Source organism: Schistocerca gregaria, chromosome 4 (assembly GCF_023897955.1).
Source record: "Schistocerca gregaria isolate iqSchGreg1 chromosome 4, iqSchGreg1.2, whole genome shotgun sequence".
NCBI classification, from domain to species: domain Eukaryota; kingdom Metazoa; phylum Arthropoda; class Insecta; order Orthoptera; family Acrididae; genus Schistocerca; species Schistocerca gregaria.
This window is the reverse complement of record NC_064923.1, coordinates 550,581,148-550,607,164: the sequence shown is the minus strand read 5'-3', so window position 1 is coordinate 550,607,164 and position 26,017 is coordinate 550,581,148. Positions and strand designations below refer to the sequence as shown.

General features: G+C 43.3%; 1 protein-coding gene across 1 annotated transcript in view; it reads right to left on the bottom strand.

Moving 5' to 3' along the window:
* Positions 1-2,103: 2,103 nt before the first annotated feature.
* LOC126267021 (putative serine protease K12H4.7) overlaps positions 2,104-26,017 on the bottom strand; it is a 66,700-nt gene continuing 42,786 nt past the window's right edge. Inside the window, exons 7-9 of the mRNA XM_049971794.1 lie at positions 15,363-15,495; positions 7,903-8,072; positions 2,104-2,285 (exon numbers count right to left, since the gene is read on the bottom strand). Coding sequence (XP_049827751.1) covers positions 2,179-2,285; positions 7,903-8,072; positions 15,363-15,495 — 410 coding nt within the window. The 3' untranslated portion in view covers positions 2,104-2,178. The remainder of the gene's footprint in view (positions 2,286-7,902; positions 8,073-15,362; positions 15,496-26,017) is intronic.

Here is a 26,017-nt window from a genome sequence, read left to right as displayed (position 1 = left end):
AAATTCTGCTTGATACTCCATGCAGTCGCCTGCGGCCTTGCCACAGTGGTAACACGGGTTCCCGTCAGATCACTGAGGTTAAGCGCTGTCGGGCTGGGCGAGCACTTGGATGGGAGACCGTCCGATCTGCCGAGCGCTGTTGACAAGCGGGGTGCACACAGCCCTTGTGAGGTAAGCTGAGGAGCTACTTGACTGAGAAGTAGCGGTTCAGGTCTCGTAAACTGACATACGGCCGGGAGAGCGGTGTGCTAACCACATGTCCCTCCATATCCGCATCCAGTACTCCATACAAACGCACTTTTCGTAGTAAGGGTAGATGTGGTACTGAGCCAAATGTCTTTCAGTAATGAGGAAATACTGCTTCAACCTAACTGCGTTGATCCATTGCTTTCAGGACGTCATGTGAGAATAGTGCGAGTTGGATCTCACATGTTTGACGTTTTCGGAATCCATGTTGGCTGGCATGGAGGAGATGATTCTGTTCGAGAAGTCTCATTATGTTTGAGCTGAGAATGTGTTCTAAGATTCTACAACAAATAGATGTCAAGGTTACTGGATATCAGTTTTGTCAGTTACCTCGGCTACCCTTCGTAGAAGTGTGTGACCTGTGCTTTCGTCCGAATTACTAAGCACGGTTTTTGTTCGAGGCATACGTGATAGATTATATTTCAGACAGCCGCTACCTCACCTGCGTGTGCAACATAGGATCTGATACGGATTTTTTTGGGCTCTGGAACTTCGTTCAATTTTCATGATTTCAGCTGTCGCTCAACACCACTTACACTAATATCTATTTCACTCTTCTTTACATTGGTATGAGGATTAAATGGGGACGTTGTGGGATTTAATAAAAAGAATGACTGATGCATTATTAATTGACCTTTTATAGATTCATTCACTTCTACTAAATCTAAATTCAGCCAGTATATTTTCGTTTTCAAACTCGTAGATTGCTACCCTTAAGGTGGATTTCGATTTTCGGTGTTTTGTTGTTTTCTTATGGACACACTCCTCCTTAACAATTCTATTTTGGAGATGTAAATAGGTAAACGATCTGGAATCTTTTTTCAACAGCAATATGTTTTTTTATGCACATAATGTGTATTTAAAGCAGGCGTTTCAATTGTCTTCTGCTTCATCATGCTGCATTGGTTATTATTGAGTCTTTCACCTTCAGGGTAGTTTCCCATTCCAAAGGCAAGTTCGTTACACCAAACTCTATGCGCTCCTTCAACTTTTAGACGAGGTCGTCGGCAGATTGAGGGTGACTCATTACTCGTATATTGGGAGTGGATCGAACACAAGATTCATAACATTATAGTTAGAAGTCAAAGATCCAATCGTTGCACCAAAAGAGGAAGAGGAAGGTAAAGGTAGATAACTTATACAGTGACAGTACTGCAATTTATACTATGTATATATCAATGTCCATTAACTTTTTTCATGATGCGCTGATGTAGTTGAAAAATAGCTTAACATATTGTACTATTATTCAGAGCTGAGTACTTCTGTTTGAGTTGTGGGAATTTTTAAGCTCGAATAAAATGTGTACTCTATCTGTTGAATAACTATTGTTGTGTTATATTTGTTTGCGACAGTAAATTTAGTTAAAATATAAATGGGGCAAACACTGTCTGCCTTTAAAATTATTAGTAACTACGATTCAGTCAACACAGATGTTTGCACCACAATATTGCTTCTCTCTATTGATAATATATTTATAATTGCTTTCATTAATTGCTACGAATGTTCTAAAGTTTCTTGGGTTCAATGCGTGTGATGAAACACTGTACAGGTAGGATGTGTGTATGAATATTTTCCTTGCATCGTTTATGTTTTTTGTTGGCCTGCTTGGTTCTAAGACAGTACCAGATTTGAATAAAATAGTGTTGTTTCGATTTTTAGGTAATATTTAATATAATGTCGCTGTATAAGTCGTGTTTAGTATTCAGTGTTTAGTGTTCTATACGTACCATTTAAATTAACTTGAAAATAATCTTCATATGCAAACCACAGACGATGCGTATTCCAGTGTGTTCCAGTCCCGTCACTGCTCTGTGTGATAAAGTCCAGTACATAAGGGGGATTGGAAAGGATTTATGATAGTTTTTATTTCTTGCTTTATTAGTAGTAATTGATTACACATTTGTTCAGTACTCTTGACCTGCTGTGTGCACCCTAGCTGATCCACTGAGCGACCAGCTCTGCGATCCTCTCTCGTGCTGCCGTCAGCTGTGGGATGTCCAGAAGTGACGGGGAGTACAGGTCCGAGCAGTGAGACTGGTCTGTAAACAGGAAAAACAGCAGGTCACTTCCAGGAATGAAGTAGTGGTATGAAAGCTCGTGTATCATCAGATATTATAATTGCTAGTGCAACATTGGGCCTCCACCGAGAATTACCAATGAATTAGTTGTTGGCTAGGACTTTTCATCTATCCAGTCCTTGTTCATACACACCATTTCCAGTCTGCAAACTTCCCCGATATAACTATAGATCTACCCTGTGTCTTGTATAGTCCAATGTGCGGCCTTCTCTGTTGATGATGCTTCACCGTCTCTGCGAGTTCCAATGTATTACATGTTAAATGTGGTTTGTTCCTTTATAAAACTACATGGTTTTTCAAATCAAGAATAAACTGGAAACGTTAGTCTATCCTGTGTGAGCCTCGTCATTTCTGCAAAACTCCTGCAACCTTCAGCCATTTGAACATGCTTACCGTAATCAACCTTTGGTTTCCTTCTATAGTTCTTATCCACCACACTTCCTTCCATTACGATGTTGATTTCCTAGTTGTCTCACAGTGTGCAATGTCAGTCGATACCTCCACGTAGTTCACTTCTGCCATAAATTTCTTTTTTTTACCCGATTTCACTGCAGTACCTCATCATTATTTGTTGTTGCCTACTAACCTCATCTTCTGAATTCTTCTGTAGCACTACAATGCAAAAAGATATTCTCTATTCTTGTCTTGTGTCAACTGTTTACCGTTCTCGTCTCCCTTTCCTACAAGACTACACTTTCCATACAAATAATCATCTGTAACTACATACGAAGGCAATGTGTAAATTCTCGACGTGGCTTACAGATGGCGTTTATATAAGTGAAATTTTGTTATTGTAATGTTGATACATGCTGCGCAGTAACGTAAGTCAAGTGTCAGTTTCATCTGGGGAATAACTTCGTTTACTGCCCGTGCTGTGTGTGTAAACTAATACTGTGCCATCCTAACACTCTGTCTTTTAGATGTTTTATTACCTACTAAAGTTCGTACAAAGTTTTTAAATGACTATCAAGATCCAGCATCTCCATGTTTAAAATTTAATGAACAGGTAGAGGAATTCAAACATAGCCATACTCCTCCTAGACTAACATCTTCAGTTGCTACTATTCTTCACACAAATTTCAGAATTGTCGACTACTACACCTAGAACTTGCTCCTTCATTTCAGGTAAGCATACTGAAAGAGGCCTTTCAAGGTCTACTTTATTGGGTTTTAGGTAACCTGTTTCCCCAAGACGCTGGAACAATTGGCTGAACAGCTTCTGTGTGCCAGTAATCGTTCAGTGTACTAATTACGGGCTTTCAGCTTAACTTCATTTGCTAAATAGTAGCAGTAAATCATGTCTAACATTTCCCTTGTGGAATAAAACGCCTGCATTGCTAGATTCTGATAGAGTATGTGCAAGGGAGAAAACATGTTGTACCTCACCACAATATTTGCTTTAAACGTGACCTGCAGGTAGGCCAAACATCATGGTGCACACTTGGAGTTAGGAGAAATGAACGCGAACATAAACAGATGTAGCAAGACTACATATAATAACACAGAGCAAACGGAACAAATCACTGCAGGCCACTGGCCCAACTAATGTTGACACCGATACTGCATGGCAGTATCCCAGCACGCTGTTGACCATGGTATGACGCGGAGTGTGAATGCAACGATGGCGCTCATATTCGCAACCACATGCTCCTGATGCCTTCCTACCTGACAGTACGCCATTCCAGGGGTCGTAATTAGAGTTAACTATCGTTAGTCGTCTGTAGTAGGACAAGTAATGCATTGCCATGGACGACGTCGCTAGAACATCTCCTAGGAACAAGTGTTCACATGTCATATGTCAGAAAGTATGCTTTATAGGAACCACAGTCATAAGACATTTTTGTATTCTTTATGCATGTTAGCAGCTCCTCAAATATTGGATAGCTTTTTTTTTCTTTTTCTGGACACCCTGTATAACAGACACTGTACAGTTACAAGTAAAAAGACTGTCACACGCACCTTTTGGCCACAATTATTCAGACGGTAGAGGATCTTTCACTGAGTATATTGAGATAGGAAATTAACTTTCGGAAGTGGTTATTACAGAAGTAACAATGTGCTCAAAGACCAGTTGGTGTAGGCACATGTGTGAATTATTTGCGTTCCCGCATGGATAAGTATACATAATCAACTATGATGTGTCTATGGCGACTTTTTCTTCCTTGTGATTACAGGAAATGCCATCAGCTTTGCCGCAATGGTAACACTGGTTCCCGTCATATCACCAAAGTTAAACACTGATGGGATTGGCTAGCACTTGGATGAGCACAGTCCGGGTTTGCCGAGTGCTGTTGGTAAGTGGCATGCACTCAGCTCTTGTGAGGCCAATTGGAGAGCTGCTTGATTGAGAAATAGCGACACCGGTCACGAAAATTGACGATGGATGGGAGAGCAGTGTGTTGACGCCAAGCTCCTCCATATCTGTACCCAGTGACCCCTTCGGTCCGAGGATGACATGGCGGACGGTCGGTGCCGTTGGGCCTTCAAGGCCTGTTCGGACTGTGTTTTTAGTTTTTGATTACATGAAATCGTTGGATTATGAAACTCGGTTTGGAAAGGTCTGAACTGCTTGTCGCATTGTACAATGAAAACGCGATATGTTGAACAATAATGTGAAAGTCTACGTGCTGCGCTTCGAAGCGTGCTCTCGATGCTGAGAAGACGCAAAGGAATGCGTTGAACTGTTTACGTTCAGACGAGAGCAGTGACGTCACCAGTACTTAAATGCATGGGCACAGCCTCTAGCAGCGTGACGTAAGGATGACGTACCCCGACCGGTCACAATCTATGGGCTATAACCACCGCAACAGCAGCAACGAGAGTCAGTTGTTCCTGTGGAAGATGATGGAGAATTTCGTTGTAAGCTCGTGATCTTAACATATTTAGCGTGGCAATTAAACTGCGAACAATTTATGGAAGGATATCGCTGGGAGAAACTTCGACCCTAGAGAATAGGGAGAATTCGGAAAAAAATTTTCAGTGATTATAGGCATTTATTGAACTGTTAATCCACTTTGAAAATTACTATGAGTTGAAGCCGTTGCTGTAAGGTGTAAGTTAATCATATCTATCATCATCATTTATTTAATTAGCGGGCCTTCTAGTCTTCTGTAAGGTGTAAGTTAATCATATCTATCATCATCATTTATTTAATTAGCGGGCCTTCTAGTCTTACAGCAGAAAAAAGAAATAACCGTACTACAAAGGAAAAAAATAGCGCACTATAAAAGATTATGAAAGAACACGTTACAAAAAGCGCAGAAAATGCAGTCAGTCAGTTACGATTGAGGATATATGTACTGCAGATGGCAGTCCATCATTGCTGGGCCCGCATCTCGTGGTCGTGCGGTAGCGTTCTCGCTTCCCACGCCCGGTTTCCCGGATTCGATTCCCGGCGGGGTTAGGGATTTTCTCTGCCTCGTGATGGCTGGGTGTTGTGTGATGTCCTTAGGTTAGTTAGGTTTAAGTAGTTCTAAGTTCTAGGGGACTGATGACCATAGATTTTAAGTCCCATAGTGCTCAGAGCCATTTGAATCATTGCCGATCTCTAGCTTCACCTTCCTCCACTGTCTGCTCCGCTTGTTGAGGGATGTTTATATTCAGCACTTCAGTCGCGTTCTTGGACCAAACCTTGGGTGTTTTCCAGCTGGTTGAGAACGGTGGATGCGGTATGAGACGGATACATTAGCTTGAAGGATGTGGCTAGACCACATTTTTATAACTTCCGTTCTAAAATCTGACACACCCTGTACATTTTCCTTGATCATACACGAGGTTTAAAGCCTTTAAAGAACCTAGCTTGAAAATGAGATATCAGTCGAAGCTGATCGATGATACATTGCAATAAAGATTTTATAGCTGGAAGTGGACTTCTTTTAAACATTCTTGCAACCTTTCCGAGGACCAATGAAAACGAATGACATCCTCAGATTCAAGTTAACGTGTAAGAATGTATACAGAGGGGTCCAAGAAAATGTATCCACTGTTTAAAAGCCCGTAACTTGCAAAATAATTGATGGAGTTGTCTCATTTTTGGCTAAAGTGTAGCTTAAAGTCCAATTAAAGATATCACTGTAGGTGTTCGAAATAGTCACTATTAACATCCACACACAAACGATACCGCCGAACTGCAGCACGAGCTACTGACTTCAACGTGTTCAGCTGGATATTTGCACATGAATGTACGATGGATTCTCGAAGTTCATCCAATGTGCGTAGCGTTTGTCGGTAAACGACGTCCTTTAGTATTCCCCACAGCTAAAAGTCCAGAGGAGTTAGGCCTGGGCAACGTGGTGGATACTCCACAGCACCTCTACTGCCTATCCATCTTCCTGGTAGACCTTCCTCGAGATACGCCCTAACACGATTTTGGTAATGGGCTGGGGCATAATCTTGTTGAAAGTAAACTCTTCCGTCTCCATACAAGTCTCGGATGGCAGATAAAATGGATGTCTGAAGCTTCTGAAGGTACACCTCACCGGTAACTGTGCCGTCAAAGAAGAATGGCCCCATCGAGGCCCGGTAAGACAACCAACACCACACATTTACTCCTGGCAAATTCACGGCTTTGTCTACATGGACATTCGAATTTTCGGCGGCCCAATAGATGCAATTGTGGGGATTTACTGTACCATTGAGTTTGAACTATGCCTCATCAGACCACACAAATCATCTCTGCAAACTCTTCATCATTGTTCACCATGTTAGTAAACCACTCGCAGTACTCCATTCTACGACCTGGGTCGTCCTCGTTCATTGCGTGTAGCAATCGTGGGGTGTAGCACTACCACTCTGCTGTCTTCAAAGTTCACCGAACATTTGAGCGACTCACTCCAGTTTCACGGGTACACTGTCTCATAGACTTCTACGGAGAGCGACTGAAGTATAACACACGACGGGAGTTAGCTGGACTTGTTAATGTTACAGGTCATCCGTATCGTTGTTTGTGTACATCTTTAACACAGCCTTCGGCTTCAAATTTGTCTCGAATGCGACGAATCGTTAAACGTGTCGGTGGCTCTGTTTGATTCTCATTGCGCCATTGCCGTTGAAACTCATTAATGTTTTCGTACTTAAAATACCACTTCAAAACTGACTTCCTTTCATCGAATGTAAGCTTTGCGCCAGCCATGTTTACTCGAGCAACTAGGTGCAACTAAGAACAAAACACTGACTATATGGCGACTGTCATCTGACAAAACAAAGGCCGAGCGGTTCTAGGCGCTACAGTCTGGAGACGCGCGACCGCTACAGTCGCAGATCCAAATTCTGCCTAGGGCATGAATGTGTGCGATGTCCTTAGGTTAGTTAGATTTAAGTAGTTCTGAGTTCAAGGGAACTGATGACCTCAGATGTTAAGTCCCATAGTGCTCAGAGCCATTTGAACCATTTTACAAAACAAAACTACTCAATACGACGCTTGTGTTGCGATTGCCGGAACTACAAACTATTACACTACCAAAGATGAGACAAGTTCGTCAATTAGTTGGCCAGTTATGGGCTTTTAAACAGTAGGTACATTTTTGTGCGCCCCTCTGTAGGTGATTACATGAATACAGTGCTGGTGTGAGATACTAACACTCAATGATGATGGCTGGAGACGATTCGTTGATGTCCTCGAGCACTCCGAGTGCGTGCCACGGGTCGAGGCCGCCGTTCACGAAGGCGACGTTGGTGACGTCGGGGTTGCGACCCCCGTACAGCAAGTTAGCGTTCGTCACGCCTTCCTCCACTCGCTCCGCCGTGTACCTGAAACAGAAACATCGTGGAAACGCTGTGACACAGTTGCTCGAAGGGTACCTACACTGCACCTATTCCCTATCTAGACATAGTAGTTGACTCAATCTTCAGTTCCTAGGAGGTACAGTCTATCCCAAATCCTTGAACGGATGTCTTGTGACGTCCGCCGAGGCCAAACGCAACGAACAATACCGAAAAAGAAAGACACCATGGTCAGCACATCTACCTAGTTACAGTTCCGCACTGTCGCCTGGGAAACAATGTAAGAGCCTACGGAATATCAGACCAGCTGTGTGGCTGGATTGAAGAGTTTTTAGCAAACAGAACACAGCATGTTGTTCTCAATGCAGAGACGTCTACAGACGTTAAAGTAACCTCTGGCGTGCCACAGGGGAGTATAATGGGACCATTGATTTTCACAATATATATATAAATGACCTAGTGGATAGTGTCGGAAGTTCCATGCGGATGATGCTGTAGTATACAGAGAAGTTGCAGCATTAGAAAATTGTAGCGAAATGCAGGAATATTTTCAGCGGATAGGCACTTGGTGCAGGGAGTGGCAACTGACCATAAACATAGACAAATGTATTGGGAATACATAGAAAGAAGGATCCTTTATTGTATGATTATATCATAGCGGAACAAACACTGGTAGCAGTTACTTCTGTAAAATATCTGGGAGTATGCGTACGGAACGATATGAAGTGGAATGATTATATAAATTTAATTGTTGGTAAGGCGGGTACCAGGTTGAGATTCATTGGCAGAGTCCTTAGAAAATGCGCATGGAGGCTTTCCGGAAGTCGTTCTTCACGCGAACCATACGCGACTGGAACAGGAAAGGTAGGTAAGGACAGAGGCACGTAAAGTGCCCTCCACCACACACCGTTGGGTGGCTTGACGAGTATAAATGTAGATGTAGATATAGATGTAAGCGAGGGATCTGGGTTCGAATCCCAATCCCATAAAAATTTTCGAATTCCACCATTGATTTAAATTTGTATCTATACTACAATATTATGATGAAGGAAAAGGATAGCAGCAGATTGAGAACTGTGGGCATACTCGTCAAACATGTGGATAATCTGGCTGAATCACATGAAAACTGAGTTTCGTGTATGTCATGCATGAATCTAATGTAGGGCTGCGAAGAGAAATCATAATGGAACCTTCACTGGGAAACTTTTGATTGAAAATGAAAAGCTTTGTACAAAATTCGTTTCGTGTGGATTTATACAGTCACTAAATACAGACTGGACTAAAAGTTTAAAAATGAAACAAAATATTTCCGCTCTCCCATTCAAAGCAGGAATAAACAGTTCGATGCTGATTACACGATACTAGTTACTGTATCAATCTTATAATTACCTTGCCTTAAAAACAACATTACAGAAATATCCAAGAAATAATTTAAGAACAAATAGTTGGCGATACTTCACTGCACCCTTTTCTAAAATAAACGTATTTTATCTGTTAAATAATTCTAAACTTTAGAAGCACTATAGCTCTCCTAAAAGTGAAATCTATAAACGGAAACCAGTCAGCCTTGTAAAAATGCTCTTTCGAAACTAAGAAGCCCTCTCAGCTGTTAAAACGATTAAAAGCTAAAAAAACAAATTTTGGAAAATTTTTACAAGAGTTTCGTATGAAACGCTAGTATAATGTCTAACTACCACACAGCTTAGCTGAAGCTAAGGGGCAGTCCACAGAGCTAGTCATGCAGTGAAGGCTTTTATGGCCGGTTGTCTTAGCTGTAGGTGAATCTTTCGGGCTGTTCGTTCGTGGTCCATAAAACTTTCTCTTCTTGACGTTTCATCCAGAGCTGCTTTGGACATCTCTGAAGATGCCAAAAGCAGCTTTGGACGTAACGTCAAGAACGAAAAAGTTTCACAGGCCGTGACCGAACAACCAAGAAGATTCATCAGCAGCTGTCTACCGGTCTCCTTATTTTCGTGTAATGTATACAATGAGCTTTGCTTGGTGTAGGTAATCCTTGTATCCCCCTTTGCAAGCAAATGAATCTTATGGTAGAGAATCACTGTAATTGTGACATACCCTTAAGGGTATTCGGGGTTAAGAGTCGTCAGGCGCATTTCCCCTGGCGTTTCGGCAGATGTTCACAATTTCGTTTTCGTAGTTTTTAGCTACAGCCAGCTCAAATAAATACTGCTACTCACATCTTTCTGGCGGCGCCCAGAGTTGACGGAAGACGTCCATTGGTTTTCCATTACAAACAGAAGATTTTTAAAGCGGAATTTTATGTGCCTGTTCGGGTAGGGTGGTCGCAATTTAGTCTAGTGCGATATTCGTTTCATCGATATGTTTTAACAAGGACATTAAAACAGGAAGAATAACCAGTACTGCAGAAGCGGTAGCACCATCTTTGCCGGAACTGACTGCTACCGCCGTGGAGCAGTGCTATTGAGTCGCTGCTGGACTACTTGTTATGCTTCGTGTTTTACTGTCCCTGTTAATACACATCGATAAAACAGATATCGCACTAGACTAATTTTGGCCCGCTCTATGGGTACTAAAATTTCGCTTTAAGAAGAGTTTTCTTAGTAGCACAAAATGAACGGTCGCTTTCTGTCGACAGTGGTCGTCGCATGAAAGGTGTGACGAACGGTATTTCTTTGGTCTGGCACCAGCTATGCAATGCAAAAACCAGATAGAAAATATATGTCCACATATTAGAGAAGTTCCACCTGAAGACTCTTAGGAGGGACACCCTGTATCGTCCAGAAGCTTTGCAGCTATTGGTGAGTAACATGTTTAATGTAACATTATCTTCGTGAGCTTTACGCTAGAAATACGAAGAAAACTGCCAGAAAATTATGAACGCAAAATTAGACAATAGCCAGAGTCTTCCACTGACAGTATACGTACTCTGATTCTTCTCATTTCTATAAGGTTCTCATTATTTTATAGACTCTGGCACTGTAAGTCATCATATAGCTTGCCTCATATTGTAGATACCGCTGCGATGACTTTTCCAGAACACTGTACTATGAATTCCATTAAAATATCAGCTGTCGCATGGTTTCCCCTGCTTTGGCTGCTGCATCTTCGGTGAGCCAACAATGAGAAACATGTCGAATCTTAGACGAAAGCGGAGGGAATAAAAGGGGCGAAGGAAGCAAGGCTGAAGTTCGTCTCGCCGCCATATAGGTTACCAGCGTATGACTATAACCTCTGATTGCAGAAGGATTAACAAAAAGAGTACCATGGCTAGATGAACATGTTGTTCAGTATCAGCAGTGGCCTTAGTGCTTTTGTTTCACCATAAAATTTCGGAGCCTGAATGCGCAACAGACCTCACACAGAAGCATGAGGTTTCTACACTCCTGGAAATGGAAAAAAGAACACATTGACACCGGTGTGTCAGACCCACCATACTTGCTCCGGACACTGCGAGAGGGCTGTACAAGCAATGATCACACGCACGGCACAGCGGACACACCACGAACCGCGGTGTTGGCCGTCGAATGGCGCTAGCTGCGCAGCATTTGTGCACCGCCGCCGTCAGTGTCAGCCAGTTTGCCGTGGCATACGGAGCTCCATCGCAGTCTTTAACACTGGTAGCATGCCGCGACAGCGTGGACGTCAACCGTATGTGCAGTTGACGGACTTTGAGCGAGGGCGTATAGTGGGCATGCGGGAGGCCGGGTGGACGTACCGCCGAATTGCTCAACACGTGGGGCGTGAGGTCTCCACAGTACATCGATGTTGTCGCCAGTGGTCGGCGGAAGGTGCACGTGCCCGTCGACCTGGGACCGGACCGCAGCGACGCACGGATGCACGCCAAGACCGTAGGATCCTACGCAGTGCCGTAGGGGACCGCACCGCCAATTCCCAGCGAATTAGGGACACTGTTGCCTCTGGGGTATCGGCGAGGACCATTCGCAACCGTCTCCATGAAGCTGGGCTACGGTCCCGCACACCGTTAGGCCGTCTTCCGCTCACGCCCCAACATCGTGCTGCCCGCCTCCAGTGGTGTCGCGACAGGCGTGAATGGAGGGACGAATGGAGACGTGTCGTCTTCAGTGATGAGAGACGCTGCTGCCTTGGTGCCAATGATGGTTGTATGCGTGTTTGGCGCCGTGCAGGTGAGCGTCGCAATCAGGACTGCATACGACCGAGGCACACAGGGCCAACACCCGGCATCATGGTGTGGGGAGCGATCTCCTACACTGGCCGTACACCTCTGGTGATCGTCGAGGGGACACTGAATAGTGCACGGTACATCCAAACCGTCATCGAACCCATCGTTCTACTATTCCTAGACCGGCAAGGGAACTTGCTGTTCCAACAGGACAATGCACGTCCGCATGTATCCCGTGCCACCCAACGTGCTCTAGAAGGTGTAAGTCAACTACCCTGGCCAGCAAGATCTCCGGAGCTGTCCCCCATTGAGCATGTTTGGGACTGGATGAAGCGTCGTCTCACGCGGTCTGCACGTCCAGCACGAACGCTGGTCCAACTGAGGCGCCAGATGGAAATAGCATAGCAAGCCGTTCCACAGGACTACATCCAGCATCTCTACGATCGTCTCCATGGGAGAATAGCAGCCTGCATTGCTGCGAAAGGTGGATATACACTGTACTAGTGCCGACATTGTGCATGCTCTGTTGCCTGTGTCTATGTGCCTGTGGTTCTGTCAGTGTGATCATGTGATATATCTGACCCCAGGAATGTGTCAATAAAGTTTCCCCTTCCTGGGACAATGAATTCACGGTGTTCTTATTTCAATTTCCAGGAGTGTAGTATATTCTCAGTCACTAAGATGTAATAAGTTGGTTGATGTGTGGGTGTTCCATAGTTCATTCGCTGATTGGTGTTTTCCATTGACGAGAAAGAGGTACATATGTGGCGCAAGGAATCATTGCCCAGCGTATTGAAGTCTATTTGAGTATTTTACTAGTATCTTCTGACTGTGTTGCTTTAGTCCAGCTATTCACGACCCTTAGAAAAAAGTTCCCCTCCCCACTCATCCCTACCCCATCGGCATTTTCTTACTCGCAGACAGCACAATCATAACACCGAACTTCACTAGCAGATGGAAAGCTGGTGGAAAAACGCAGAACGACTGCTCAATCATGTCTTCGGATTGCAGCCGCTCACTTTCAAGCACGATCTTTCATCTCCACGCCTGCTAGTTATCAACTGAGCCGGTGAAGGCAGATGTAGGTTCTGTTTCATTTGCTTCTCATTTCTTTCCACCATCATAAGGCACGCTGCCGGTTGCCTCTATGGTGCTACATTATTTTGAAAACTTTCAAAATATTTATAATATCCAAAGCAGGTTAAGATAATTTAGTGATGTACACGATTTTATTGTGGACAGCGGGTGAATGAATTACTAATAGGCGACTGGTGTTGGGTTGGTGAGAGAGCAGGAAAGGGAGCTATATGTGGGTTTAAGTGTGGAGCCGGAAACCAAAGACTTGGGATGGGAGTTTGAGCGCAGGTAACAGTGCCTTTATTTACTGGAAGACTAACGACAGCATTATGGCTAGTAGGAAGAAGACATAGACTAAAGTCGCACTGTTTATTAACGCACTGTATGCAGTTCGAGCAAAATCCTGGTCGCAACAACAAGGCTATCCACTCTGCCTGGTGACACGCACAGTGGCATCTATGTTGGAACTGTGAAACTCTTCTCGTCTTAGAGTTGCCGGTCGTCGTGGTCTTGGACATTTTCTGTCGTTTTCCTTGAGAACAGGAAGTGGAAATGACGGATTTCCATGTGTTATCCAAACCTGTAGCAGGTATCATGGTTAATAAGGTTTCTCGCAATGTTTATTTCCATGGACTCCTCAATGATGATGTGACCGTTTAAAAATTGTTTTCTCGTATCCCATTGAATGCCCCGTGGAGACACAGTTCTTGGCAACAGCTGATTACGTGGTCTGCGCTCCTGTATGAGTTCTGCTGGTGTACTGTTCTCGGTATGCAATGACTGGTCCTTGGCTTTAGACTGCCCTTTTAATCTGCCAACCGTTACTGTTGAACACTATATATATAGACAATATGAATTTGAAACAGTGTGTGCTCTACAGAAGCGTGTTTGAAGCAAACTCACGTTTTCTGAGGAGCAATGATGACGTGAAGACCGAAAATAAAAATCAGTGTGACCGGTCTTACGATCAACTGAATACTCCATAGCCATCTATCTGACCACAACACAGGAACGGCAAACGACTATCTATCTCTGTCAGCATGGAGATCTGGGTATTGTTACGAAGTGAGCTGAAATATGCAGTTTATCCTATACATGAGGCTATACTTTCAAGTAATCGCCAACATACTTTTAATATCTACATCTACATCTGCATCTACATCCATACTCCGGAAGCCACCTGACGGTGTGTGGCGGAGGGAACCTTGAGTACCTCTATCGATTCTCCCTTCTATTCCAGTCTCGTATTGTTCGTGGAAAGAAGGATGATCGGTATGCTTCTGTGTGGGATCTAATCTCTCTGACTGTATCCTCACGGTCTCTTCGCGAGATATACGTAGGAGGGAGCAATATACTGCTTGACTCTTCGGTGAAGATATGTTCTCGAAACTTCTGTAAAAGCCCGTACCGAGCTGCTGAGCGTCTCTCCTGCAGAGTCTTCCACTGGAGTTTATGTATCATCTCCGTAATGCTTTCGCGATTACTAAATGATACTATAACGAAGCGCGCTGCTCTCCGTTGGATCTTCTCTATCTCTTCTATCAACCCTATCTGGTATGGATCCCACACTGCCCAGCAGTATTCAAGCAGTGGGCGAACAAGCGTACTGTAACCTACTTCCTTTGTTTTCGGATTGCGTTTCCTTAGGATTCTTCCAATGAATCTCAGTCTGGCATATGCTTTACCAACGATCAACTTTATACGATCATTCCATTTTAAATCACTCCTAATGCGTACTCCCATGCGTACATAAACGATTGAGTTACACGCTACTGATTTCACGGCTCTATCCTGAAAATCTTTTATAAAAAAGCAGGTCACCAAAGTGGAAAAGGGGCTTAGTATGTGGATCCGACTGTTTGTTCAAGAATGGTACAGACAGAGGAAGAGTATACCAGAATAAGGCTGTGAGCTCTGCCTGAAATTCAGAGAATACAATGACCTTACAGAGACGCCCTAACACGCCACATGCGTCAACCATCATATCTGTCCCTCGAGTAATGTGCTGTTTCAGAAGGAATGGAAATGCCTCGACGTTTAGGTACTGTGATGTTACTGCGATACTGTCTACTGAGAAGAGAAACAAGCAGCCTGTAGCTCTGGTGGCTAGTACTTACTCTGAGCCGTAAAGTAAGGCACACATGTCAGTGAAGTAAGACAGCGTCATCCTGTTGCCGAACGGCTGGTTGGCAGAGTCCGTGGTCTGGTAGTAGCCGAACTCTGTGCACGTCTGCCACAGCCACTGGCGCGCTGAAACACAGTGGAAGTCACATTCTCTCTCTCCTCACACAACACTACTGAATTGTGTGGAACACCATGCATAAACAAAGGAGTCAACGAAAACTAGACTACAAAATGTGAACAACTCAAAAAGTAGTTAGGCGCACATGGTGTGGTTTTCATTGAGTGGACATTAAGAATACAAAATATAAAAAAAAATAAAACGGCAAATCATATAATATTTTGATTTGTCATAATTCCACGACGATGTTAACAACTAGAATGATTAAGGATCTACGGTATAAAATTATATGAGGTTGTCACGAGAGTAGAACAATTAGTTTACAAAACAGATAAAGAGAAAATGACTACCCAAACTGCAGATTTTGAGCATTATCTTGTGGTCAAAAACTCTGGTAAATTCTATAAAAGGACCGGCCGGGATGGCCGAGCGGTTCTAGGCGCTGCAGTCTGGAACTGTGCGACCGCTGCGGTCTCAGGTTCGAACCCTGCCTCGGGCATGGATGTGTGTGATGTCCTTAGGTTAGTTAGGTTTAAGTAGTTCTAAGTTCTAGGGGACTGATGACCTCAGATGTTAAGTGCCATAGTACTCAGAGCCATTTGAACCACAGAGACCCGCGACACCGACCCTAAATCACCTCAAGCTTCCGCACACTTGTTCCATCTCCCGCCAGAGGGCGGTATCGATCCAAACAGCGCGCCAAAGCGAATGCGCCACCGCTAACACTAGACGCGAAGAGAAAGCGCTCAATATCGATGTCCTTTCATTGCTGCTGCTTCAGCTGCCTCCTTTCCTTTTAAGGATCCTTGTCATCGGAAGTAGATGGCGAGGTAGATAATTACGATAGTATTAGGAAATAGAAAATATTTTGTAACTGTACTTTACCTCACATTCAATCAGTTTGCCACTAGCTGTTCTAAAAGCCCCGTTCTCAGTTATTCAAATAACCCCCAAAACATACTTAAACACTTTCGTGACGAAGTTTCCCAGTACGCTAGCACAAGGCTGTACTAGTCAGTCTCAACTTACTTCACACCTTCCATTTCTCACAAACTGCAGGAAATCCCTAGCGAATACCAAGTCAATTTATAAACCGTACAATGATCCTATGTGAATTACTTAGCTTTTGCACTTTACAGCCACCTTGGCTAAATTTCTGTGGTCAAAAAACTAAATAGTCTTGTCCACTCGACAGACAAAATTTCCGAAAAAAAATTTCACACAATGGCGTTTCATCGTTGTTGATGCCACGCCTGTTTGTTTGTTCCACTAGTGCGAAGGGAAATCACGGTCTTCACAATATAGCATTGTAAGCTGAAGAGTAAAGGGAGACCACAAAGTAAAAGATGTTGAACTTCAGTGGCTGAGGTAATCGGAGGGAAAAAAATGTAATTTGAAAAGAGAAATGACGCATTGATATTTACAGCGAAATAAGGCATGATATAGCAAAGAAAAAACTGCAAAATACATCTGTGAAATTTTTTTTGTCAAAACTGTATTTATACAAATGGTATCAGTGCCAACACAGGCAATAAAAATGGAACGAATGGTACTCAAATAAATGATAGTCCATCATCTAACCAATGGAAACTGCCCTGGTCGTTGAAAAAATTTGTCAGAAGAATTACATGATAGCAGCTTCATATTACTCCCCAGCCAGCAGTTCAATTTTTTCAGGTCATTAGAAGTATATATAATGAAAGTGAAGCTTTTTTAGCGCTTTAAAACACATTTCGTCATGACCAGTTCTATTATCGTTAATTAAATATGACCGAACAATACAGCACCATCTATGTGGAACAACTTCTTTCATTTCCATATTTCTTTCACTTGTATACCAGTTCATAATTCTAGTACTAGTACTCGTAAATGAAGGAAATTATAAAATTAGAGGCTGAAAAATACTGGGCACTGGAAAACCGTGAATCAAAATCTTTGTTAAATACGATGTGATTATTTCATAGGGGTTATTGAATTTTAATAGTTAAATTGCAATATCCATATAAAGCGATTTCTGTGTTTGGCAGGTAACATTGCATCAGAGCACTAGTCTACTTGGTAACATTTTTCTGTGGACATATCAAAATTAATTACTTATTAGATTACTGTCAGAAAGTTACTGTAAACAAAGTAGAATCTTTGAAAGGAAATATTGATGGAAGCAATAGATAGAAGTAAAGAAGTACTCATTTAGAATAAATACCTATCTACTCTGGTGTCCAAAATTAAAGCAACAAACCGCTCTTTCCCGTCCCGCGCCTAATTGACTATATGATCATACAAACTGTCAACGGATGTCCATATGATTGCGTTCAGCACGAAAGATGGCATACCTATCAACGGACAACGACGCCAGCAATGACGTCAGGACACCTATCAAACGCGTTAGTGTTTGCCATGTAGTCCCACATCCACAATCGCTGTGTACAGCATCACAGACGGTGGAGTATGGTAAAGAGAAGACACCTACCAGACTCTTTGCGGCGTAGGACGTTAGGAAGAAAGGATGAAGGTCAATCGCAAAGGGTTATGGCCCGATGGCTTAATGTGAATTGTTCTGTTGTTTCTCGGGTATGGTATAAACTTGTAGAAACTGAAACAGTGTGCCGAAGACTAACATCAAAGAGAGAGGACCTTTATTTGGCTGTAAAGGCACGACGGCGCCACCTTAGTACTACACGGAAATTGGCATCAGACTTAGCACCATCCACTGGACGTGTTGTATCGGGCAAATGCTGTACAAAAGGCTCCAGCAGAGTGGCCTTATTGTCTGAGATATGCTTTAACTGTTTTCAGAGAACGGAAGGTCTAGAGTGGAGCCGTCAATATGCCACCTGGACGGTCGAACAGTGGGCCAATGTTCTTTACATAAATTCGATCTACATAGTGATTCACGACGAATTCGCATCTAGAGCGAACGCAGAACACGATTTCTGGACACACAAATTGGGTAAAGAGACCGATATCGAGGAGGATCCATAATCGTTTGTGCAGGGATTATGTTGACCACGTGAGCACCTCTTTTTGAAATTTTACGGGTGAATCAGAAAGGATAAACTGCTGTCGGGTATCTTGGAGAGATCTTTGGCCTTCATGTGCGACTGTAGCGAGGTGCTGTGTACCGAGACATCGTATTGATGAACGATAACGCTCGACGTCATATGGTACGAGTGGTTGATGTTTTCCTGTAAACGGAAGATAATGTACGCTTGGTGTGGCGTACTCACTCTTCCGGATCCAGTTCCATAGAGTATATGTGGGATGCAGTAGCGAGACGGGTTGCATCACTTCAATTTCCACCCAATTTCCACCAATCACTCTCCAAGTCTTGTGAACAACTCTGCAGAAAGAATGAGTATTATTGCCTCAACTTCAGACTGATGACATCATTCACAGCAAGCCCCGACGTTTTCAGCCCTGTATTGCTGCCAGAGGTGGTCACACCCTACACTGAGGACATTGACTAATTGTTGGAATGTGTCGGAAAATCTATTAAGTTGGAAAAAAACGAAGTTCTTTTTTGTCTACCGTTACCGTATTACAATTGCTTACGTTCTGTATTCTTTACATTGTTTGTAATACACTGTTTACACTGTTTTGTGGCAAAAGATGACTGAGTATTGTGTGATGTCCTTAGTTTAGTTAGGTTTAAGTAGTTCTAAGTTCTAGGGGACTGATGACCATAGATGTTAAGTCCCATAGTGTTCAGAGCCATTTTTTGTGGCAAAAGAAAAGCAACCTCGCAAAATTTATCTTTGTTGCTTTAATTTTGGACCCAAGTGTAATTATGTTCCAGTTCTGAGATTAGTATCACACTTGCTTGTTCTTTCCGTGTTATGGGAAGACGTATATTCAGAGAGTTACGGTATTACACATTAGGGAAGTTAGTGTGGAATTTTCGAAATCTGGGTCTACATTATATTAAATTGCTAAAGCTTTCAGCTTGTTTAGATTGAAGATTTTGAAAATATTTTTTGGGTGAAACCTCCAGAAGGACCTTGTATTTCAATTTCTTGCTTAGGCCTTGTATCTTGGATTTTGAGTGTGGCCTACAGCCGATCTAAAGTTAATCAAAGGAGGTCGATTAAAGTTTTGAGTGTTTTGAATCCTTGTAATATTGTGTGTTGTAAAATAAAGTTTCTGTGTTGAATGCAACTGACAGCAACTTATTTTAGCCCCTTCCCACAACCTAATCCTCTGTGCCCTGCTAGCCCAGGTATTTCAATTGTAAACTGTTATATTGTATTTGACAGTGTCCTTTACATAGTGTATTGAAACTCATACTATTGTTTGGTCGAAGTTCGAGTGGAATTCGTCTAATTGCTGAACCTTGTTTGGTAAGTTTCTGCAATGTTTTACTTCTAACGTTCTTTGCAATTAATTTCAGTGTAGTACTATATGTATAATATTGCGTTACCTGTTCTTCTTACTTTCCATGCGTAGTTTGTCATTACACCGGTCACTCTCGATACACCGTAGCTGCACTACAACATGAAAGTAAAGCGTGTCCCCCGACAACCGCGTTATATCGGGCTTCTACTGTACTTATATGAAATAAGTTGCAAATGTACTTGTTCTGTTTGTTGCGGTATTGAAGATTACACCACAAAAGTGTGACCCTATTTGCTGAGAGTAATCTGTACGGCCATTACGACAGAAAATAACTTAAATCATTACTTCCTTCTCATAGGTGGAGCTCACTTAATGCGCGGCAATTCGTTGCTCTTCCAGTTCTGCTATTGCACGTTGCATCGTCTAAGAGCCGCAATTCGTGTTACATTGACGATGACAAAAAATGCTTGATCATGTATCATCCGTAGTAAGTGTACCCTCGATGGCGATGATTTTATTGACGTGAGCAGAGTCGGTTGCTTAATGCGTTAGACTAGGGAAAAATATATTTCCGGCGTATCCCGATGAAATAAATTTCGTCATGGTCTCTGTAGACAAAGAGTTTTCAACTTCGGACCTCCTGAGTCTTAACTAACTCACTGATAACAAACACTGATGATGACAACGCCGTATCAGAACGAAGTGTTTAAGATAAGTTTCTCAGTATGCGAGGCTACGAAGTTGACACACAGATGAACATATAAGCAAATAGAGTGTTTGCTAATTTTTATTTCATTGAGGTTAATTTTTTGTTTACAAGAATATATTTTACTTTAATAATTATCTTTGTAAGTCCCTTCCTTGGTTCAGTGATTGCGTGGCATTCTCCTACAGTGAGATATGATCAGCTCTCCAGATAGGCCGGTACTTCAGACGACAAGTTCCCTGTGAGATAACGCGAGACACTTCATCTAGCAACTTCATGTCTAAAGGAACTGAGTGACAAACCCATGTCTCGAAGAAAACTTTTAAGACTTGAGATTTCAATTGTCTGATTTTGAATTTCGTCAGTTTCAGTAAAATTCGCAGCGCGATTAGTTTCTTCCCTCGGTGTTGTGCTGTCACAACACATAACAGAATTCCTAATAATAGTCAACATCATTGATGATATGTTACGAAAACCGGCGCATTTACGTAACATGGATTATGTAAGTTCTAATGTTGTCCTTCGGTGCTATGCACTTTGCTTATTCTCAAATATCTGTGTACTGATAAAGGACCCGGTTGAATGCGAGCATTTGTCGTGGTCATGTATGGACATAACCGACAGGAGAGAGGTGCATGCTCCTGTAAACGCGGCACCATAAAGAGCAGCCCAAGTGTGCTTGCCTGGTTTGCACTCGGCCCGAAGGTAAGGACATATAATCATGATGGTGCAAGAAACGTTCATCACTGCCAAGAACACACGTAACGTTGGCGCGCGGTTCTGAGGCAACAATAGGCTGCAAAACGCTCGTTTAAATCACATACCTCTCAGTAGTTTCTGGCGACCTACCGAAATGTACGAGTATCACGCCGTGGGATTAGTCTTGCAGCACTCCTAGTCAGTGTTTGTGTAGTCAAGAGAATACATAGTTCCATTGTCTCCACTATACTTCATTTCTACAACCATTCACATTCGTTTTTAGAATCCGAGTATGGAGACGTTCGTCAGACTTCCGGGACATTTCAGGAACATGCTCCAAAAAATATCAATGACAGATAAGTGTGAGAACTACCACACAATGAGCTTAACAACTGTGCATCCAAATTACTGTTCAATCTGTACATCGAACAAGCAATGACGAAATAAAATAAAGGTTAAAGAATGGGACTAAACTTCAAGGTGAAACCTTATCAATGTTAAGATTCGCTGATGACATTCTTCTACTTAGTGAAAGCGAGAAAGAATTGCAAAGCCTGTGTAAGTTCGTTCCCCACTCAATTCCCCAAGATATGATGTAGCAAAATAAAGTATCTGACGTAACCCCACAGTGAGCTTGTCATCTGAAACGCTGGCCTGTCTCAATAAGTAATCATATCCAGATGTAGCAGCATACTACGCAGCCACGGAAGTAACGCAGGTACTTCAAAAATAATTCGGGAACTAAAACGTCCAATGCGTACAAAATTTAGATTGAGACCGCAGAAAGATGAAAGTAACGACGATTAGGAGGAGATCAGTATTTAACGTCCCGTCGACAATGTGGTTATTAGAGATGGAGCAGAAGATCGGATTAGGGAAGGAAATCGGCCGTGTCCTTTCAAAGGAACCATCCCAGCATTTGCCTGAAGCGATTTAGGGAAATTACGGAAAACCTAAATCAGGATGGCCGGACGAGGATTTGAACTGTCATCCTGCCGAATGCGAATCCAGTGTGTTAACCACTGCGCTGCATCGCACCGCAAACTAGGAGGAGCAAAACTAAAATTAGCAATAAACTTAATACCAAAATAGAAGACCACAAAGTAGACGAAGTGGAGGAATTGTGCTACTTTGAAAATTACGCACGATCGACGAAGGACAGAGGGCGTAAAAAGCAGTGTAGGACGGACAAAGAAGGCAATTACCCGCAAAAAGACGTCCACTAGAACCAAACACTGGCCTTAATTTGAGGAAGAAATTTCCGAGGATCTACCGTTAGAGCACAGTAATGAATGGCAGTGATTCATGGAGTATGGGAAAACCGGAAAAGAATTTCAAAATGATTCAAATGGCTCTGAGCACTATGGGACTCAACTGCTGCGGTCATTAGTCCCCTAGAACGTAGAACTACTTAAACCTAACCAACCTAAGGACATCACACACATCCATGCCCGAGGCAGGATTCTAACCTGCGACCTTAGCAGTCGCACGGTTTCGGACTGCGTGCCTAGAACCGCGAGACCACCGCGGCCGGCGGAAAAGAATTTAACCGAAGTGTTTGAGATATGCTTGTACAGAAAGAAGTTGAAAATTAGGTGCATGATGAGGCACGAGGAGGTTCTCCATGGAATCGGAAAAGAAATGAACATATGGAAAACACTGACAAGAAGAAGGGAAGGGATCATGGCACATGTTTCAAGACATCAAAGAAGAACCTACGTCGTACTTGAGAGAACCGCAGAGGAAAAGCTTTAGAGGAAGTGATCGATGCTGGTGCGCGAATCGATAGTTATTACGCTCTCGTATAGCTGCTCTGCGATTCCTGTGACTTCCCTGGACGGCTAAGAGGGGGTATGGCCGGGGGAGGCAATTTAAGCGGCGCCGCCGGCGAGGAAAAGTAAGTTGCGGACTGCAGTGACTATGGGCAGTTTTCCTCGTGGCTGCTGGCTGGTCACAAAACCGGGAGCCGGCTAGCCCAGTGATTGTACATATGTGAGGCCGCGCGCCGGATTTGGCTCTACATTATTATTTATATTCAGGCGGCACCAGTTGTATGGATTTGTCTCACAGAAAGGCAGGCAGCCTGGGCTTTTGAAAGTTGGCCGACTTCTGTAACTAACGAGCGAACTTGATACCCACTGTGTGTGTGTTGTGTGTGTGTGTGTGTGTGTGTGTGTGTGTGTGTGTGCTAACGAGGCTGATTTGTAATGTTCGGTATGCCAGACGTTTGTAGTTGCCGTCATTGCAATAACAGTTGATTCACCTACAGTATCATGAGGGTAAATTGATAAAAAAAAAAACAATTATACTACAGGTTGGCTAGCCTGATATTACTATTTTTTCTGGCTCAAGTTAATAAGACTTATGTGTACTAACTGGGTATATATTCAACCCCGGATTTGTCATTTTAATTCTATGGAATTCAGCAGTCTATAGCTTAAGCCTATCTCTAATTGTGTGTTTCAATTGTTTTAGACTGGTCACTGTTGCCTGGCCTGTAGTTACGGTTTGAAGGTTTTGTAGTTGGCGCATTTCAACCACATTTAAACTGATGTTACTGGAGTGAATATGGCAGTGAAAGGCTGTTGGCTGGGAGTGAGGTAGTTCATTGTAAACTGGAGTTGTCGGCAATATAACTGAATGTAAGGCATTTAAACTTTGAATTTCGCAAGACTTGATACTTAGGTTTTTTTCTTATGAATATATACACATCAAAAAAAGTTATGCGTCACCCCCCTCCCAGAACTCGTGAAGATAGACGTTGACTGTGGATATTGAATCACAGACACAGTCCCTTTGACGGTTCAGAGATATTACTAAATCCGCCTAAAGACGTAAACAACCATGCATGAGCAACGCCTATTTGATGGAGAAGTTCTGACAGCCGATCAGTTCCAGTCATTCCATCAGGAAGGAGGTACACGGCTCGTGTTGTCTCTAGTTCAACCATGCCTAGACGGTCAATACCGAGATTTTATCACGTCCTCATTGTTACTTTGTGCCAGAAAGGGCTCTCAACAAGGGAAGTGTCCAGGCGTCTCGGACTGAACCAAAGCGATGTTGTTCGGACATGGAGGAGATACACGGGAACTGTCGATCACATGACTCGGTCAGGCCGCCCGAGGGCTACTACTGCAGTGGATGAGCGCTACCTACGGTTCAAATAGTTCAAACGGCTCTAAGCACTATGGGGCTTAACGTCTGAGGTCATCAGTCCTCTAGATTTAGAACTACTTATACCTGACTAACCTAAGGACATCACACCCATCCATGCCCGAGGAAGGATTCGAACCTGACACCGTAGCAGTAACGCGGTACCGAACAGAAGCGTCTAGAACCGCTCGGCCACATCCGCCGGCGCTACCTACGGATTATGGCTCGGAGGAACAGAGACAGCAACGCCACGATGCTTAATAATGCTTTTTGCGGTAGCGTTCACGCTTCCTGCGCCCGGATTCCCGGGTTCGATTCCCGGCGGGGTCAGGGATTTTCTCTGCCTCGTGATGACTGGGTGTTGTGTGATGTCCTTAGGTTAGTTAGGTTTAAGTAGTTTTAAGTTCTAGGGGGCTGATGATCATAGATGTTAAGTCCCATAGTGCTCAGAGCCATTTGAACTATTTTTTTTAATAATGCTTTTCGTACAGCCACAGGTCGTCGTGTTACGACTCAAACTGTGCCCAATAAGCTGCATGATGCGCAACTTCTCTCCCGACGTCAATGACGAGGTCCATCTTTGCAACCACGACACCATGCAGCGCGGTACAGACGGGCCCAACAACATACCGAATTGACTGCTCAGAATTGGCATCACGTTCTCTTCACCGATGAATGTCGCATATACCTTCAAAGAAGACGTGTTTGAAGCATACCCAGTCAGGCTGAATGCCTTAGATACACTGTCCAGCAAGTGCAGCAAGGTAGAGGTTACCTGATTGTATTGGGTGGTATTATGCGGGGCAGACGTACGTCGCTGGTGGTCATGGAAGGCGCCGTAACGGCTGTACGATACGTCAATGCCATCCTCCAACCTATTGTGCAACCATACCGACTGCATATTGGTGAGGCATTCGTCTTCATGGACGACAATTCGCGCTCTCATTGTGCATATCTTGTGAATGGCTTTTTTTAATTAGGGTAACGACATCGCTCGACTAGAGTGGCCAGCATGTTCTCCAGACATGAACCCAATCGTACCTGGGATAAGTTGAAAAGGCTATTTATGGACGATCTGACCCACAATCCACTCTGAGGGGTTTACGCCGAAACGCCATTGCGAAGTGGAACAATCTGGACCAACAGTGCCTTGATGAACTTGTGGATAGTATGCCACGACGAATACAGACATGTATTAATGCAAGAGGATGTGCTGCTGGGTTTTAGAGGTACCGGTGTGTACAGCAATCTGCACGACCACTGCTGAAGGTCTCTCTGTATGGTGGTACAGCATGCAATGTAGGGTTTTCATGAGCAATAAAAAGAGCGGAAATGATGATTATGTTGAACTCTATTCCAATTTTCTGCACAGGTTCCGTTACTCTCGGAATCAAGGTGAGACAAAACTTCTTTTGATGTGTGTATCTTTGTGGTACTTTGAAATAACGAGTGAGGTATAGATCGTGCGTGGTTGTCTTTATACCCACGAAACAGTGTTTCCTTCTGCGGTGTTACTACAAATGTAGACATCCACCCTGATCTCACCTGTCATACCAATCTACATTTACCTCTACTCCTACCTGACTACTCTGCAATTCACACTTAAGTGCCTGCCAGAGGGTTCATCGAACCACCTCCAC